A 17473-nucleotide genomic window follows, 5' to 3' on the forward strand; every position below is an offset into this window, starting at 1 on the left:
AAAAAAAAAATGACCTGCGTGATTGGATACTCATTTTTAAAACAAATTGTTCTGAATGCAGGTATTTACAAAATAGTGTGGTGGTAAGGCACTTGATTTTTTTTTCGCTGCACCCTCACACAACAGAATACCAACGAGACAGTTGGGTGCAAGGCGTAATGGCCGCAGGAGCGAGTACACTGAATCTTCTTCAGAACCTCTCTGAACAGGCATGCGGTTCGCAAGTTTATCCGAAGCACGCTGTACTGCCTTCCTGAATAGCTGCGTAGAAGAGGCTTGGTGCAAATCACGCACCACACCCTGCACACGCCATCCAAAAAGAAAGGAAGGGTGTCCCTTTACTTCGAAACAGTTGCTTTATTCAAGTGCAGACGCGACAGATTTAAACCGTCGATGGAATAAAGCTCATATCAATCAGCTGAAATGCCTTAATCCCGTGAAAGTCCTGGAAAATACGCGTGACAACTAGTCCTGTAACAGTGGAGCAGTAAAACAAGTCTAGGGCTCCGCTGTATGCTGCATTAAATGCATAGTGTGCAGCTGAACCGCACTTTTTTTTTTTTGGTGTGAATATTTGGGACCTTGATCAAGACGACCCACAGACAGATGGGTTAAAACTTCCTTCCCGACCACTTCACCTCCAAAACTCACCCACATACACCCTGCTGTGGGGCCAAAAGAAAGGCAAGAAACGCAGTGTTTTTCTTCCTCGAGTCCCTACGCAGAGCGGGAATGAGGGTGTGTGGAATCCCTCGCCCTACCACTAGGTGTCCCAATCCATACGGAGGGTGGGGGTGCTAGTGCTGAAATTGTATAAAATCAGAATCAGCTACAAGCTATGCATGAAATGTGGATTTAATGGTCTTATGGGGAAGATCCCCTCTTTAGGTTGTAATGCGTGTTACTTCTCAAACTTCCAAAAAAAAAAGGCAAAACAGCCCCCGCTGCTCTCAGGGGCCCTCCTGCTTATTATGCAGCGTGAAGCCCTGAACTGCTGTGCAGCAGGGACCTGAAGGCTCCAGGGATCAGGCCCACGTACCCCTCTCTCTCCCCCTTTGTCTCTTTTTCCTTAAAGGACTGTCTCCTAAAGTCACTGCTACTTGTAAAAAAAGATACATGGCTAGGGCAGAGGAGGAGGGTTGATTTCCAACAGAGTTTTATACATTTCTATTAATAAGACAAAGCGAGTTCATTTGCATATCTCAGCCTGACTTCCTCAAGACTAAACCATACTTTGTGCAAACCGAAAAAGGGCTATTTAAAGAATACTTTAGTTCTGGTACATGTAAAGCAAACAGGGCAGTTGGTGTAGCTTAAAGCCTATCATGCAAACACGTCTTCACCGGCACGCTCAAGTTCTGTCTGCCTAGCAACATATGACATCGCCAGCAAAGCTGGCTATGGTTGGCTACAGCTTGGGAATTTGCTCAAATGGCTTCTTGAGAAGTGCGCAGAATTTTTTCTTAGCACATGGCAAGTGAACTGGCAAAAGGGATAGTTCTTGAAATCAGGGGCACAATCCAGGTGGTGACAGAGATGAGAGCCAGTGTGGTGTGATGCTTTACTCTTGGGCTGGGAACTCAGGAGATCTGGGTTCTAGTCCCTGCTCAGCCATGTGACTTGAGCTAGTCACTCAGCCCAGCCTACCTCACAGGGTTGCTGTTTTGAGGATAAACTGGAACTATGTAAGCTGCCACAAGAGGAAAAATATCATCATCATAGTGACAAGCAAATGTCAGCTTGTTCTCTATTTTATTAAAGAATTACTCTTACAGTTTTGCATTGCAGGGCTGATTTTTTAAAACTCTGTTTTAACTCTGTTTTTTTAACTCTTGTCTGTGACTTTTAAAATGTATTCTGGGGAGGCATGTGGTTCTTCTCTGAGGGCAGGACTCTGGGGCAGATGTGCAGGGTGTGCTCAGAGGAATACAGAGGAGGGTTCCCGTATGCAGCAGGCTGACATGCGTTACCGATAGTAAGTAAAACACAAGCCCATGAATTGGTGGCTGTGCAAATAATTCCGTGGCAAAGACGGTGTTTGGACAGGTGAATGAGCACCGATGTGTCTGTCTTGTATCTTGCAGTTCTTGCGGTCGTGGCAGTACCTACAGTGCCTTTTCTATCCTGGCGGCCTTGCTGATTGCTGGCCAGGCAGTGACTGTCTACTTTGTGTATCAGCATAATGGCCAGATTTCGAAGCTGACCAAGAACACCCAGGAACTGCAGCTTGACTCACTGGCCAATAAACTCCCACACAGTGAGTAGCACGTTGTTTTCTCTTCATTTTCGGGATCCCATCTGAGCTTTGGGACTGCGTTTCAGGGGGAAATTTGATGATGAGGGAGAAGTTTTTGGAAGCACTTTGTAATGGGCAATGGGAGAGGGTCTCTTCTTCAAAGAGAATAAGCCAAAACAGCCCACTGGGGCACCCATTGGCTGGTGGGGGTGGTGGGCTGCAGGCGTTTCTCTTGGTGGTAGCACCGAAGTGCAAAACAATTTGTTCCCTTCCTGGGTTTGGCTCATCCCTGTGAGGAGACTGTCCCAATGGAGATCATGCTTTGACACTCCCAAGATTATTTCCAGCACTCTTTTCTCCCACAGAATCTAAGGCAGGTAACCAGATGAAGATGGGCATGGTCAACATGATGCCGCTGGCTCTGAGAGACCCTGAGGTAAGCACGGCAAGAAGTGATAAGGGCTTAACCTGTAGACTGGAGGGGTCAGGTGTGGATACTGCCTTGTTGTAACCTCACTTCTTAATGCATGAGTTATGCCTGCTGCAACCTCAAGACGGTAATGGGCAGGTACATAGGGAGGGCAGCCATCCTCTGTGTCTTCTGGTTCTCCCTTCCCACCAGGCAGTTGGTACAAAAATAAGTTGTCCTGTCCATCGTGTGATTTCTCCAGTCCTTGGGCCTTATGCAAGCTTTGCAAAGACATCTTAGGCGTTTCAGCAGCCTTTCTCAAGCCTTCCTCCCATCACTCCATCAATGACTGTACTGGCTGGGGATGATAGGAATGTAGTTCAGAAGGGCTGGAGGACACTAGATTGAGACAGACTAGTCCAGTCTCAAATCAAGTTCTGGAGACAGTTTCTTTCCACGACAGTGGCTTTAGAGCACTGGGCTTCTCTATAGGCTTTCTCTATATGCTTATTTTTTTGGATTCAGACTCCCTTGCCAGAGCTCCTATCCTGAACCTGCATGCTGCTATTTACTACACCTACTTATCAATGGCTTCCTCTGAAGAATCCTGACTTTGTAAGAGAGCTGACAATCCTCATTGAACTGCTCCCTAGACCACACCTTGCAAAGTTCCATTTCCTGGAGCTAACTGGGGAGAATGAATTCATGTTTGTTGTGAATATATGTGCTTAATGGCTTAATTTGCCCCCAGAATTAGAAGTATCCCAGTCCTTACTGTAATAACTCAAGAGAAATTGAAGCTGTTTCTAGCTACTTCAGATTTTAACTTCCATATTGTTATCTCTTCTGCAGTCTTTGCAAGAGGAAGCCAAGCTGACCAACAGCACTGAAGACCAGGTCAAACGTGTGCTCCTGGTGAGTGCTGCAGTGCGCTGGGTGCACAGCCGCATGACAATGCACAGTGATTCACACGGGCTGTTAGTACTCCACTTAAAGCTATGGATTCATTTCTGGAGGCAGAAGTCGCACAAGGCAGACCTGAGCTTTGATGTTCTGGCCAGTCCCTCATGTTCAGAACTGTCCCTGCTTTGCCCCATGTTGGATGGCTGGCTGGCTGGCTGGCTGGCTGGCTGGAAGGATGGATGGATGTTTGTTGTCAGCAAGGGGAACTGGCAGTGCCCCTTGCCTGGCTGTAGATAATAGGATATAGTCAAGGCTGCAGCCAGAGTGAGGAGGTGTATGGGGAGAAGCCTGAGGAAGATGCCAGCATTCTGCTGCTTCCACCCTGCTTGTTCACGCCTGCTCCACTGCACACCAGCTCGGCTCATCAGCAGCGGGAGCAGCAGAGCGACGTGCAGCTACCCGTGCCCTTTCTCCACTTATGTGCCTGCCGTGGCTTTGCATCCTGACTGGCAGTCGCATGGATGGAGAAGTGTGCCCAGCACTGATGCACAGATATTCTGAAAATCTACCCCTTTCTGGGGAAGGCAGATAAATACTGCATGTGTTAAGTCTTTCAAATGACCTTGGAAGGGGCAGGCCAAACTGTTGGATGACCTCAAGTTTCGCAAAACCAGGCTGCTCTTTATGTGGGCAATGCTGAGCAAGATGACCTGCTAGAATAAGGAATTTTAGACTACAAAAGCTTAGACATGGGGAGATATGAGAACCAGTGTGGTGCAGTGGTTAAGAGCCTGGGACTGGGACTCAGACGGTCTGGGTTCTAGTCCCCGTTTGGCCATGGAGCCAACTGGGTGACTTTGGGCCAGTCACAGACTCTCAGCCCAACCTACCTCACAGGGTTGTTGTTGTGGGGATAAGAGGGAGGAGGAGAATAATGTAAGCTGCCTTTTTCCTACAANAGTCACAGACTCTCAGCCCAACCTACCTCACAGGGTTGTTGTTGTGGGGATAAGAGGGAGGAGGAGAATAATGTAAGCTGCCTTGAGCCGTTGTAGGAAAAAGGCAGGATATAAATCAATCAATCAATCAATCAATCAATAAAGTCCATGCTGCAAATAATTATTCCAAACCTTTCAGAAAGGTAAATAGTTTTCTTTGCTTTCTTGTTCCAGGCTCATGCTCTAATGGCCTTTTATGACACTATAATCTATCCATTAAAACATGAGTTGTACCAAATCCCTATAGAGTAGTATAGGGTAGGCAATATCAGGTACAAAAGGAGTAGGGGAAATGTATGCTGGATCCTCAGTCCTTGCTGCAGCCGCTTTGGCCAGCTCTTCTTCTTCAGTGAGGAGTTCCATCCCAATATTTAATTTATTTATTTGATTTATATGCCACTCCACTAGCCATAGGCTCTTTGGGTGGATTACAACATGATAAAATCCATAAACAGCATAATCAACCATACAGTGCACAACACAGCAACTCACGTGGGGATATCAGTGGGGATATGAAGCCCCACTGAGGCAGGAGAGCTGCTAGAGGAGGCCCTCTGAGGGCCAGAACCCTTCCCATCGGCACCGTTTGCCCCTTAAATCAAGACCTAATCTTACAAGACTATGATGGAAACCCAGTTCTAACATACAAGTCTGTCACTGCCAAATCTAGTGACCCTCTCTGCTCCTCTATCTGGTCGAAATACCAAGATCAAGTAGTCCTTTCTCTGTGTTAACGGTCCAGGAGTGCCCTACCGTCTAAACAAAGGAAGCCTCTGAAGTTTGAGTCTTGCTTGAGCAAAACTGGTGTGTGCCGGGTGTTCTCTTTTTTAGTTTCCTGCAATATGCATCCTTTGCTGATATATTTCTCCCTAACAGCGTGGAAACCCTTCAAGAAAGTTTCCTGAACTGAAGCAAGACTTCCTGGACAACATGAATCAGCTGAGGAGACACCTGGGTTATGAGGACTGGAATGTAAGTGCCTCCATCACTGCTAGAACCCCACAGGGCTCTCCTTTCTCTGATGCCTTTGAGAGAACCGAGTATCACAGAGGAGAGCTCTCATGTGCTCGAAGTGCTTTCCAGTTCAGAGCAGCCCTGGCTCCTTGCCTTCGCATCACAGACTCTATTTCCTTGGGACCAGCTCCCATGGGAACCTGTGAGTTTGTAGGGATCTCAGCTCTTTCTTCTTAAGCTCAGAGGTGATGGTGTCCTGAAAAGACCATGAGAAAGAGGGCATACAGTCAACAGGTAAAAAAACTAAGTTGATTAGAGTCTAGCAATTAAGGGGCTAAACCCAAAACCAAATAAAGCATTTTAAAACAATTGTTTATTTTTAGGAATGTTCACACTTGTCACCCATATGTTTTTGTAGAAAAAACTCGTTAATATAGCCAACATACAATATTCATTTCACAGATTAACAAGGGGGCAGGTTCTATTTTCTTTTCTTGGTAGGACATGTGCAATGGAACGCTAAGAGAGTTTTGGAGGTATAACACACATACCCATTGCCGTATGCATTGACCCCTTCAAATACTCTCCATTGTGTAGGACTGGATGGTCCATGTGTCTCTGGACCAGGAGAGGCTTCTGCTCCACCTGCTAAACATCCAGCTGTATCTGAGAATGGGTAGCAAAGACTCAGGTTTTCTAGTCTAGTTAAAATTGGCTAAACCATACAGAAGACCTTCAACCAATGGCGTATGATATAGACTGGTGTCCATACTGCCAATCTAAAATAAGGTGGATCTCATAGTGGTGGTTTAACAATTAGATATCTTTAATTTTATGGAGGGTGGAGCAACCTTATTGCCTGGGTGCTGGAGTGGCCTCTGCTTTTCAAGCCCTACTAGCTCCTGGCTGCAAGGTTGGGCAGATGAGAAGGAATCATCAGTGGTGGCTCTGGGGCAGATGTAGTCATGAGGGCACCTGCAGGTCCATGTCCTCCCCTAAAAAGCCACCAGTCTGCTCCCTTCTGTCCTCGGGACAGTGCGGGTGGTTCAGCTCTTTGCCACTGCGCTGGGGGTCCTCCCTCTCCCCTGACAGAAATGGACTTCTGTAGGTCCCTCAGAACTCCTCACCAGGAGCCTAAGATGGCTTCCTCGGTGTTTAGAAATTATAAATTTCATGGGCTTTACTTGTTTTATTTAAAATCACTCATAAAGATGCCTTTTATGAACAATATTTGGTCTTCTGCAGGCTTTCGAAAACTGGATGCACAAGTGGCTTCTCTTCCAGTTGGCCCAAACTGAGACTCCCAAAGGCAAAGGTATGTTAGAAATGTCAGGCAAGTTTTTGGAACCCAGCAGTGCTTCTACTGTATGATGCGATGATCCGTTCGTTTGTGTAATCATCACACATTTCCATTCCTTTGACCACGTGTAACACAATGTGCACAACTGGGAATACATAATATGAAGATATGAGGACATCAAGCCAAGGAAGTGACATATTACCAGGGGAGAGACACCACTGTGCCATTTTGGGGCCACATCCCCATGTCCCATGCGAGGGTTTGCCTCCAGAAGGGCCCTCGTACAAGCGCAGACACTTCTCAGACCAGAGGGGCTTCTACCATTGCTCCCAACTTCTTGCTTCCGCAGCAGCTTTTCGGAGGCCCTCTGGGTTGGGGTGGGGAGGTGGCATCAGGAAGGCCCTGTCCTTGCCCAAGACACTGCTCACCATGCATTGGATCTAAGCCAATGTATGGCTCCCTTCTCCAGGAAGCTGAGGCCCTGCCCTCACTCAAAGGCTATGATGCTCTCCTGCTTTGTCCTCCCTAGGTCATTTCTCAGTGCAAGTCTGATCAATGGCTAACCCCAGGCTCTGCTTGTATAGCTTGCTTTCCTTTGGGGAGTGGGGCCAGCCAACATTCTTTGGCCTTACCCACAAGACCACCCCAGGCCAGTGTTCTTGCTGTCTGATGGAAGTCAGGCACGATTCCTTGGGCTTGTCGGCCTCCTTGCATGAACTGTTCAGCCTGGATCTGGCCCTGCAGCGCATTTTGGAAAGCTATAGCTCCAGGTGGCTCTGGAAAGCTGGTACCAGAGCACATGGTCCTGTACAATTCATGGACCAGCACGATTTTATTTGAAACATGGGACAATGATCCAACCCCTTGAAAAGCTGGAAGAGTAAAAAATCTGCTTGAATCTCTTCCATGTAATCAGCAGGGCTTCATCATATGGGCACAATGTATTAGGTTTCTTTGGGCTCATCTCATCTGCCTTCGCAACCCTGCTCCTTCTGGGCCCTGTTCAAGGCGACCTACATACGGCCTGGGCCCAGGGTGGATCCATAGCAGCGATTCTCCCATCTTGCCCTCTATGTCCTTTGAGATCTGTTCTGTGGAGTCCTTGCTTGGGCTCTTCTCTGCCCTAGCCTGAGAATGGCAAGGCTAACAGACAGACTCTGTTGGAAGTACCGCTGTGGGATTGATGACACAGTGAGGCCTCACCGCAGCCTCTGGATCTTGAGGCTACACACAAGGCTACGTTTCTATATTGTGGTTTGTTGCACATCTTGGTTACCTTTAAAACAAATCGCTTATTGCTATGGGCGGCAAGTCAAAAGACTATTTATGTGGCATTAAAATAGACATTTTCTTGTAGCTGGGAACACGACTTTGGCCACTCTGCTGTGGCTACGTATTTGATGCTGAGGACCGCTTGAGCGCAAGGCCACTTGCAGGCTCTTCAAAGGAGACACCGCTGCACAGGGTGGTGAACCTGAAATTACTGATGCCCCGTACTATAGGCAGCCACTGGCTTTGCAGTCTCTCTCTCTCTCCACTCATCAGGGCACCACAGAAGAAAGCAGGGTCAGGGAAGTCACAGGGTTGAGCAATGCACTCAGCAGGATTGGCAAAGGTAATTCATTTAAAGCATCTCCAAGCCAAAGGTGGAGCCGTGCTGAAGGAAGGAACGCTTCTTCTTGCTCTTCTTCGCGGCCTCTGTGCGTCACAAATATGGGCGGTTGCACCTGTGCAGAACCTGGAATCAGGAAAAGCTAAGGCCCATTTCATAGGCAGATAGACACCCAGTGAAACATTATAAGAATTTCAACAGCTGCCCTCCATCCCCACCCCCTGAGACTTATTAAAGATCCCGAATTTGGACACCAACGTGGCCAACAACTTTTCTGTTCCAAACATAAAATTTCAAAAGAACACTTCCTCCATCTGTGATTTCAAAGGTTTCTGAAATGAAAGCCTGCAGCTGAAATTTTCATACCAATTAGCCACTCAGCAGTGGTCGGACACATCCCCATTAGCAGAATTTATATTAATACTGCCTCCATTAAGCAGCACTCATTAGCATTTGCTCTCATTTGGCTAAATGGCTTTCCTGGGAGCCATCCCTATAAAATAGCCGTCCTAATTAAACTGGCATATTGTTACAAAAAGCATACTTTCCTTACCCCTCTCCTCTCCCACGGTGCAGCCATAATGGAGCAGCCCATTTTTATATTAAGGGGCAATTTATATGTTCAGCCAAAGCAAAAGGGAAAACTTTTCCTGGACTAGCCCATTTCACATTATTAATGTGTGTGGTCAAAAAGCAGCCATGTGCTTGTGTGCACCTGCCCCATCTGAAATATGCTCTGCATGCAGAAATGTAGCAGGTCAAGGCAAACGCTCTGTTGAACTCTCCTCCCTGAGATGCTAGTTGTCTATGTGCAGGCACCATTTTGCTGCCTGAAGCCCAGCAGTGCGGGGAAAGCTTCGCCCCAGCTCTTGCTGAATGCGCAATGCTCCGCATCAGACTGGGGAGCTTGTGGGCCTCCAGCTGGATCACACTTGGTGACTGACGCTGATGGGAGCGAGAGCCCAGCAGCATCTGGGGGGCTCAGGCTCCCCACCCTTGTGCTGCACACTTCCTTCTCCTACGCCGTGTGTGGGTAAGGTGGCCGTTGGCAGCTCTTTGAGACGCCCCTGACGGACACTGGCAGCAGCAAGCAAGCAACTGCAGCTCACACGCCTTTTTCTTTCTAATTTAAGTTAAATGCAACTGCCGGGAAGAGGAGTGTGTTGAGGGCGTCCACCCAGGAAAGTTCTGTGCCCGTTGTGATGAAAATGGTGACTATCTGCCCGAGCAATGCCATGGCGGCACTGGGTACTGCTGGTGTGTCTACAAAAACGGCACAATGATTAAGGGCACTAAAGTCCGTGGAAATCCGCATTGCACTGGTAAAGAGCTTATTTGGCTGTCCAGGGGAAAGAGGGTTACAGGCATGCAGGTGCCCGTTGCATGCCAGGGTGAGCGGAAGCTGCCTTCAGATGGTTGGGCAGCATGGCCTGGATGCGAGCCTCCTGCGAGTGGCCGTCCGTTCGCGCAACGGGACTTCTCTGTCCTTTCTCGTCTCCCCGGCAGCCTCCACCGGGGCCCACATCTGCCGTGGAAGGCAGGGTGTGAAGGAGCTGTGGGCCGTGCACGGGGCCTGCAGAGGGCAGCAGAAATCTACCTAACCAGCAGTTCTCTTCCGTAGGCAGAACAGCACCCCAAATACAAATCAATGTCTTGATGGTCGGCCCCAAGGTCTTCAGTTGCACGGTTATGCCGGACAACCGCATTCTCCTCGGCATCCATGTGGCCACCCAGTGCTTCTAAAAAAGAGACCCCCTCAAAAAATTCCACCCCCCCCCCGCCTGCTCCAAGTACACAGTTTTCAGCAGAATGGACCGAAGATGTGACTCAGCAAGTGCCCGCTTGCCAGATTTCAAAGGGCTTTCCCATCTACTAGTTATGGCAAATATACCCCAAAATGCATGCATGTGTCGAGGAGCTAGCACACAGGTTAAAAATTAAGGCATAGCAAAAATAGACAGTTGATGCTGAATACGAAATAGGGCAAATGATACTAGGAAACTTCCTAGAGGTGGTGAGGGAGAGAGACAATGGATTTCCCAGGACACTGGAAAACTCTGACGCTCTCTTTCTCTGCAGGAAAGCAGAAAACTCCGGATGCTGAGAATGTCACCTCCTCCGGGGTGGAGCTCATGTAGGCAAATGCTCAAGGTAATGGAAGAGTCTTGCTGAAGCAGACCAAAGGCCTGTTCTGGGGCAGGCAGGTGCCCGACTCATGCCTGAGGTTGCTCTGTGTTTTTCCAGTGGGTGGAAGTGAGGTGCGAGCCTCGAGCAGCCTGCCACCTTTACTCACACAAACCTAGAGATGGGCTTTGGGGGTAAAGATGGCAGCCAGGGCTCTGCTTTGGGGTGCTCTCCAACCCCTGTGGAAAGGGACAGGCCCACCGCTGGGAGGTGGGAGGCTGAGGCAAGAGGCCTGCCGTATCGGGGGAAGAGGAAGCAGGAAAGGGCTGTGGAGAGCAAAGGGTGCAGAGGCCTGTGTGGCAAACCCAACAGTGGGCAAAAGTGGGAATGGCATGTATACCTGTGTGTGCGAGATTAAGTATTTGGAGATAGAGAGATACCTTGAGATAGAGAGAAATGAATCACTGGGGCTCAAAAGAGGGATTTCATCTTTTGCTAGTCTCTTACCCACTGCCAGCTTGTAAGTGATTTGTTAACATCACTAGCATGGCTTTCTGTGATTTTCGTTTGTTTCGCTAACAGCCATCATGACAGCCATTTTATGAATAGGCACCCAGCCCATAGCAGCCATTTTGTGATGGTGCCTGTGACATTTCTTTCACTTGGGGCCAGTGGCCCAGAGGCTGTGAATGTTCTGGCCAATATGCTGCTTCCCACAGGTCAAGCAGATGTTTCTGGAAAGCCCACAATCCCCACTTCCTGCCATTGTTCCCTAGCAACCGCCACTCTGTGGCCCACCTCTTCTGATCTTGGAGGCTGTATATACTCATTGCGACTAGCAGGCATGGATAGACTGCTCCTTCATGAAAGGGGCTGCACTGGGCCTGGATGGCCTGGTAGTGCCATTTAGCTTGTAGAAGATTTTCAAGTATCAGTGGTGGAGAATATAGCTGGTTGAAGGATACACAAGCTATGTGGGGCATGAAACATGCTTATTTTTACTATATTTGCTGAAAATTCACTATTCTAATCTTGAATATTGTAATTTTTCCACATTGGAGGTTCTGTGTGTGTGTGTGTGTGTGTGTGTGTGTGTGTGTGTGTGTGTGTGTTTACTGTCTTTATCTGCTTTTATACTTTCTCAGCACAAGCAAATGAGGCTGCCTCTAACTCTCTGAACTTGGAAAACTGCAGACATCCTACAGAAGCTAAAATGCACACACTTTTCCCATCCTACAAAATGCTTGGACAGTCCATTTCAGCCACCTTCTGGTTTTCTACCAGAGCATGAGGAAGGAAGGCATGGTACCACCTCCACCTATGCTGTCAGAACTTGTCTCTTCCCCTTTCTGATCCCTAGCCACTGGGTGCACTCACACATAACAAACCATGCTGAAGATCGTTTTTCCTTGCGAGTGAATTCAGCAAGCATTTGCTTACCACAAATCCCCATGGAGAACCTACAGTCTGTGTCCCAAGGTTTCCACGTTTCAGCATTGCTTGTTGCTATGTGTGACAGCAGTTGCCAGGTTTTTTCTCGAGTTTCCCTTCTTTCCAGTGAGTTTGGCGGCAAGAGCAGTGGCTGCAGCAGCAGCAGCTCCAGTTGCCCCTTTCAGTTGTCTTGTTCTGCCTGGCAGCTGCTGAGTTGCTGGCAGCCGGGTGCTGGTGGCTGTCTCCATGCGCCGTCTTCCCTTTGAGAATACACTCCCCATTGCACAGGCACCCTGCCTCAACGCCAGCCTCACTGAAAACCTGCCGCTCTGCTCACTTGCCCCATTACTTCGCAAGATGTCCTCCATGTCTCCTTTGCAAGGCCTCAGTGCCCTGGCAAGGTGGAGCTGGCATTGTGTCAAGGGCTTGTGAGGTGAAGCTGCCGTCAGGGTGAGGCAAGGCCTCGCAAAATGAGCGTCTTAGCAAGGTGAGACAATGAGGCAGGTGAGGCAAGGTGGGCATGGTGGCAAAGGGGAGTAAGGAAGCAGGGGGCATGTGCAGAGGGAGGACAGGGAGCCCCCCAGCAGCAGTGGCCCTGCAGGCAGCCTTGTGTGGGACACCTGCCTGGTCAATGCCTTGTGCTGGCATTGAGGCCACGAGGCCTCGCCACCAGTGCGAGCATCTCAGGGAGCCCATGTCTCCTGTTCTGCCTGCTGCCCCGATTCCACTGTTCCTAACAATCCAGAGGTCTTCTCATAAGCCCCACTGCCTTCCCAACAGCCTGCTGGCAGATCCCCAGCCGGGAACTGCCAGGGAAGTCGGGCCACAGACCTGACACCAGTACCCAAGTTGCTACCTTCCGAGTCTGCTGGAAGCAGGCAGCCCCAGCAGCATGTGCAAATCCTGCAGATGGGGGAGAGCTGCAGGCAATGCAATGGGGGTGGGGGTGAGTGTGTGTGGGCATGAGTGTGGCTGCAGTGGGAACGCCACTCTATTGATCCTAGAGTAACTGTCGTACTCTAATGAGTAGACAGTAGTTCCACAGAGCGGAAAACAACCACAACAAAAGCAGAAACAGCCCGCTAAGAACACACCCAAGGAGCACTCAGTGCAATGGGGAGAGACAGGTGGAGCAGGCAGCAGTGCAGACATGTCATCATTTAGGATGGAACATTTGGAAACCATGCATGAGTAGTCACCACACGAATGTGTGAACACTGGTTGCCATGCCAAGTGATAATCGTGTGGCTTGGCTGAGCTTCGTGTGTGAGCATAGCCACGGCCTCCAAGGTCAGTATTGTGCCCATGGAATCATGATTCTTGCTACACCTGTTGCAAGGATGGAGAGAGGGCACTTCAATTCAGGCTTCCTGCTCAGACCTTGGACTGACTTTCCAAGGCTTGAGCTGAGACTCAGAATTCTTCCTTAGCTGTCTAGATAACATCTAGTGGCTGTAGGATTGCTACCTGATTCTTGCTTTCACTGTAACTGCATTTTAAACTGTTTGATATCTTGGTGTAAGTTCCTGGGAGAATTCTCTTATAGGCAGCCAATAAATATTGTAAGTAAATACATATATAAATAGTACTCTTAATCTAAAAGGTTAATTTCACATTGATTTTTTCATCAAATTTATTTGTAAATTTCAATAAAACAAAACTATAACAAAAATACAATTTCCTTACATAGATTGAAACAACTCATTTACAATAACTGTATGTGAAATATGCACCTATGCATATATATGTATATGTGAAAAAACAGCTCTCAAAATAAACAATCATGCATAGTCATGAAGAAAAACCAATGAAATATCCATATATTTATCCATTTGTAGATGGATAAATACTGCCTATTCAAATGTTGAAGATGCTGTTAAATGTTCAATTGATTGTGACATTGAAGGTGGTTGTTTATCTTCCAGTGATGTTTAGCTGACAAAAGAACATGGAAAATCCATTTATTCTATCTTTGCATTTAATTTAAGAGAACATAAGCATCAGTGAATATTGAAGAACATTCTAATACCCAGCTTATCTGTATAAAGTCCTCTCTCCCTTAAAAAAGTTAGGCATTGGACATTGCCAGAACATATTCAGCGCTTTGAAAACTTACACAACTTAGAGGTATTGTAGAGTCTAATAAACACAAAAGTTTTTGTGCCAGAAACATCTGAATCCATTGACGTTTCTGGTACAAACATGAAAAAATGATCCACTGATTAAGCAAAAGAGGACAGTCCAATTCCCTATTCCATTCCAAGTCAAGATTCTATTTATTCACGTATAAATATTTCTAAACATGGATCAGAGAGAAACAGTGTGCCTTAATAGTTAAGAGTTTAGGACTGGGACTCAAGAGATTTGGGTTCTAGTCCAACTTCAGCTATGAAAATCACTTGGTGACTTTGCACTGATTCTCAGCTTAACCTACCACCCAGGGTTGTTCTGAGGATAAAATGCAGAGGAGAGGAAAGGTTATGTAAACCACCCTTGCTCCTTGCATGAAAACAGGAGGGATATAAATATAATAAACAAACAAGTAAGACTTAACAACCAGAATAAGTGCTTCCAATAGCAAAGGAAACTGTGAAGCTGATAAAATGAAAGGGCCAAACCTAGATTTTAACAAATGTTACAACTGTAAGTAATGCCATCAATCACAGATTGCAAAACTAAGAGTGAAAAATGAAAAGAAAACCTTTCATCATCAGGATCCACTAAGGTAAAAAAAATCAACTTATCTGTCCAAATCTTCCACAAATAACTTTCTCTTACCCATTTTTAAATATGGGTTAATTCATATACGCAATTTATTATGAGAAAATAGAGCAAACTGTAAATGATACATGATTTGACATTAATGTTGGACAGAAACCTTTGAGTAGGACTTGCAAAGAATGTGTATGAGTAGGATTTAGGCACCAAGCACCATTTTCCCAGCAAAAACCATTCATACAAAGATGCTATTTGCCCAGAAGGCAGTGATGTTGGTTTTTCAGAACTTAGGCTAATTTGTGCAGGGTCATTTGCACTGGAACATTTTCAAACTGGATTGGAAAATCACTAGAGAGTAATCTAATTTAGCATATTTACTAAATACAAGCTAAAAAAACAATAATGATACAAGTATGGCATGCTATTATTTATCCCGCTATGCCACAGGTATTTGACATGAAATATCTGAGGGAAAATTAAAACATATATAATAAGATGGAAACCCACTCCAGTATCTTTGCCATGAAAACCCCATGGACCGTACCAAAAGGCAAAAAGATATGACGCCGGAAGATGAGCCCCTCAGGTTGGAAGGTGTCCAATATGCTACTGAGGAAGAGCAGAGGGCTAGTACTAGTAGCGCCAGAAAGAATGAAGCGACTGGGTCAAAGCCGAAAGGACACTCAGTTGTGGATGTATCTGGTGGTGAAAGCAGACTCCGATGCTGCAAAGATCTATATTCCATAAGAACCTGGAATATAAGATCCACGAATCAAGGCAAGCTGGATGTGGTCAAACGAGATGACAAGACTGAACATCGCCATCTTAGGAATCAGTGAACTAAAATGGACAGGAATGGGTGAATTTAATTCAGATGACCATCAGGTATACTACTGGGGGCAAGAATCCCTCAGAAGAAATGGAGTAGCCCTCATAGTCAATAAAAGAGCAGGAAAAGCAGTACTGGGATACAATCTCCAAAATGGATTGGAGATGGATCTCAGTTCGAATCCAAGGCAAACAATTCAGCATCACAATAGTCCAAGTCTATTCCCCAACCACTGGTGCTGAAGAGGCTGAAGTTGACCGGTTCTATGAAGGCCTACAACACCTTCTAGAATTAACACCAAAAAAATGATGTCCTTATCATCATGGGGGATTGGAATGCTAAAGTAGGAAGCCAAAAGATAACCAGAATAACAGGCAAGTTTGGCCTTGGAGTACAAAATGAAGCAGGGCACAAGCTGGTAGAATTCTGTCAAGAGAATACAATGGTAATAACTCTACACATGGACATCACCAGACGGTCAACACAGAAATCAGATTGACTATGTGCTCTGCAGCCAAAGATGGAGGAGCTCTATACAGTCAGTAAAAACTAGACCAGGAGCTGACTGTGGCTCAGATCATGAGCTTCTTGTTGCAAAATTTAGGCTTAAATTGAAAAAAGTAGGGAAAAGCACTAGGCCACTCAGGTATGACCTAAGTCATATCCCTGATGAATATACAGTAGAGGTGACAAATAGATTTAAGGAATTAGATCTGATAGACAGAGTGCCTGAAGAACTATGGATGGAGGTTTGCAACATTGTACAAGAGGTAGCAACTAAAGCCATCCCAAAGAAAAAGAAATGTAAAAACGCAAAATGGCTGTGTGAGGAAGCTTTACAAATAGCAGAGGAAAGAAGGGAAGCGAAAGGCAAGGGAGAAAGAGAAAGATACACCCAACTGAATGCAGAATTCCAGAGAATAGCTAGAAGAAATAAGAATGCCTTCTTAAATGAACAGTGCAAAGAAATAGAAGAAAACAATAGAATGGGGAGGACTAGAGATCTCTTCAAGAAAATTGGAGATATGAAGGGAACGTTTCATGCAAAGATGGGCATGATAAAGGACCAAAATGGCAGGGACCTAAGAGAGGCAGAGGAGATTAAGAAGAGGTGGCAAGATTACACAGAAGAACTGTACAAGAAAGAGCTTAACGTCCCTGATAACCACGATGGGGTGGTCACTGACCTTGAGCCAGACATCCTGGAATGTAAAGTCAAATGGGCCTTAGGAAGTCTGAGCAACAACAAAGCTAGTGGAGGTGACAGTATTCCAGCTGAGCTATTCAAAATCTTAAAAGACGATGCAGTAAAAGTGTTACACTCAATGTGCCAGAAAATTTGGAAAACTCAACATTGGCCACAGGATTGAAAAAGGTCAGTTTACATTCCAATCCCAAAGAAGGGCAATGCCAAAGAATGTTCAAACTACCGCACCATTGCACTCATTTCACATGCTAGCAAAGTATGCTCAAAATCCTACAAGCTAGGCTCCAGCAGTATGTGGACCGAGAACTACCAGAAGTACAGGCAGGATTTTGAAGAGGGAGAGGAAATAGAGATCAAATTGCCAACATACGCTGGATCATAGAGAAAGCTAGGGAGTTCCAGAAAAACATCTACTTCTGCTTCATTGACTATGCTAAAGTCTTTGATTGTGTGGATCACAACAAATTGTGGCAAGTTCTTCAAGAGATGGGAGTTCCGGACCATCTTATTTGTCTCTTAAGAAACCTGTATGTGGGTCAAGAAGCAACAGTGAGAGCTGGACACGGAACCACCAATTGGTTTAAAATTCAGAAAGGAGTTTGGCAAGGCTGTATACTGTCGCCCTGCCTATTTAACCTATATGCAGAGCACATCATGAGAAAGGCGGGACTGGATGAATCACCAGTTGGAATTAAGATCGCCGGGAGAAATATCAACAACCTCAGATGTGCAGATGATACCACTCTAATGGC

At 46.5% G+C, this 17473-nt stretch overlaps 1 protein-coding gene across 1 annotated transcript; it reads left to right on the forward strand.

Annotated features, from left to right (window-relative positions):
- Positions 1-1961: 1961 nt before the first annotated feature.
- CD74 (CD74 molecule) lies at positions 1962-11601 on the forward strand. The gene is made up of 8 exons (XM_044456039.1): positions 1962-1975; positions 2085-2257; positions 2602-2672; positions 3498-3560; positions 5423-5518; positions 6746-6815; positions 9546-9734; positions 10492-11601. The coding sequence occupies exons 1-8, from the start codon at positions 1962-1964 to the stop codon at positions 10548-10550; spliced, it is 735 nt and encodes a 244-aa protein (XP_044311974.1). The 3' UTR covers positions 10551-11601.
- Positions 11602-17473: the final 5872 nt, after the last annotated feature.

Source organism: Varanus komodoensis, unplaced genomic scaffold, assembly GCF_004798865.1.
Source record: "Varanus komodoensis strain SLA01 unplaced genomic scaffold, ASM479886v1 scaffold806, whole genome shotgun sequence".
NCBI lineage: Eukaryota > Metazoa > Chordata > Lepidosauria > Squamata > Varanidae > Varanus > Varanus komodoensis.

Bases quoted from the DNA above. Each gene is read 5' to 3' on its own strand.
- CD74 (XM_044456039.1), top strand. The intron at 6,816-9,545 runs GTATGTTAGAAA...TTCTAATTTAAG, and splicing joins TGAGACTCCCAAAGGCAAAG to TTAAATGCAACTGCCGGGAA. The intron at 9,735-10,491 runs GTAAAGAGCTTA...CTTTCTCTGCAG, and splicing joins TGGAAATCCGCATTGCACTG to GAAAGCAGAAAACTCCGGAT.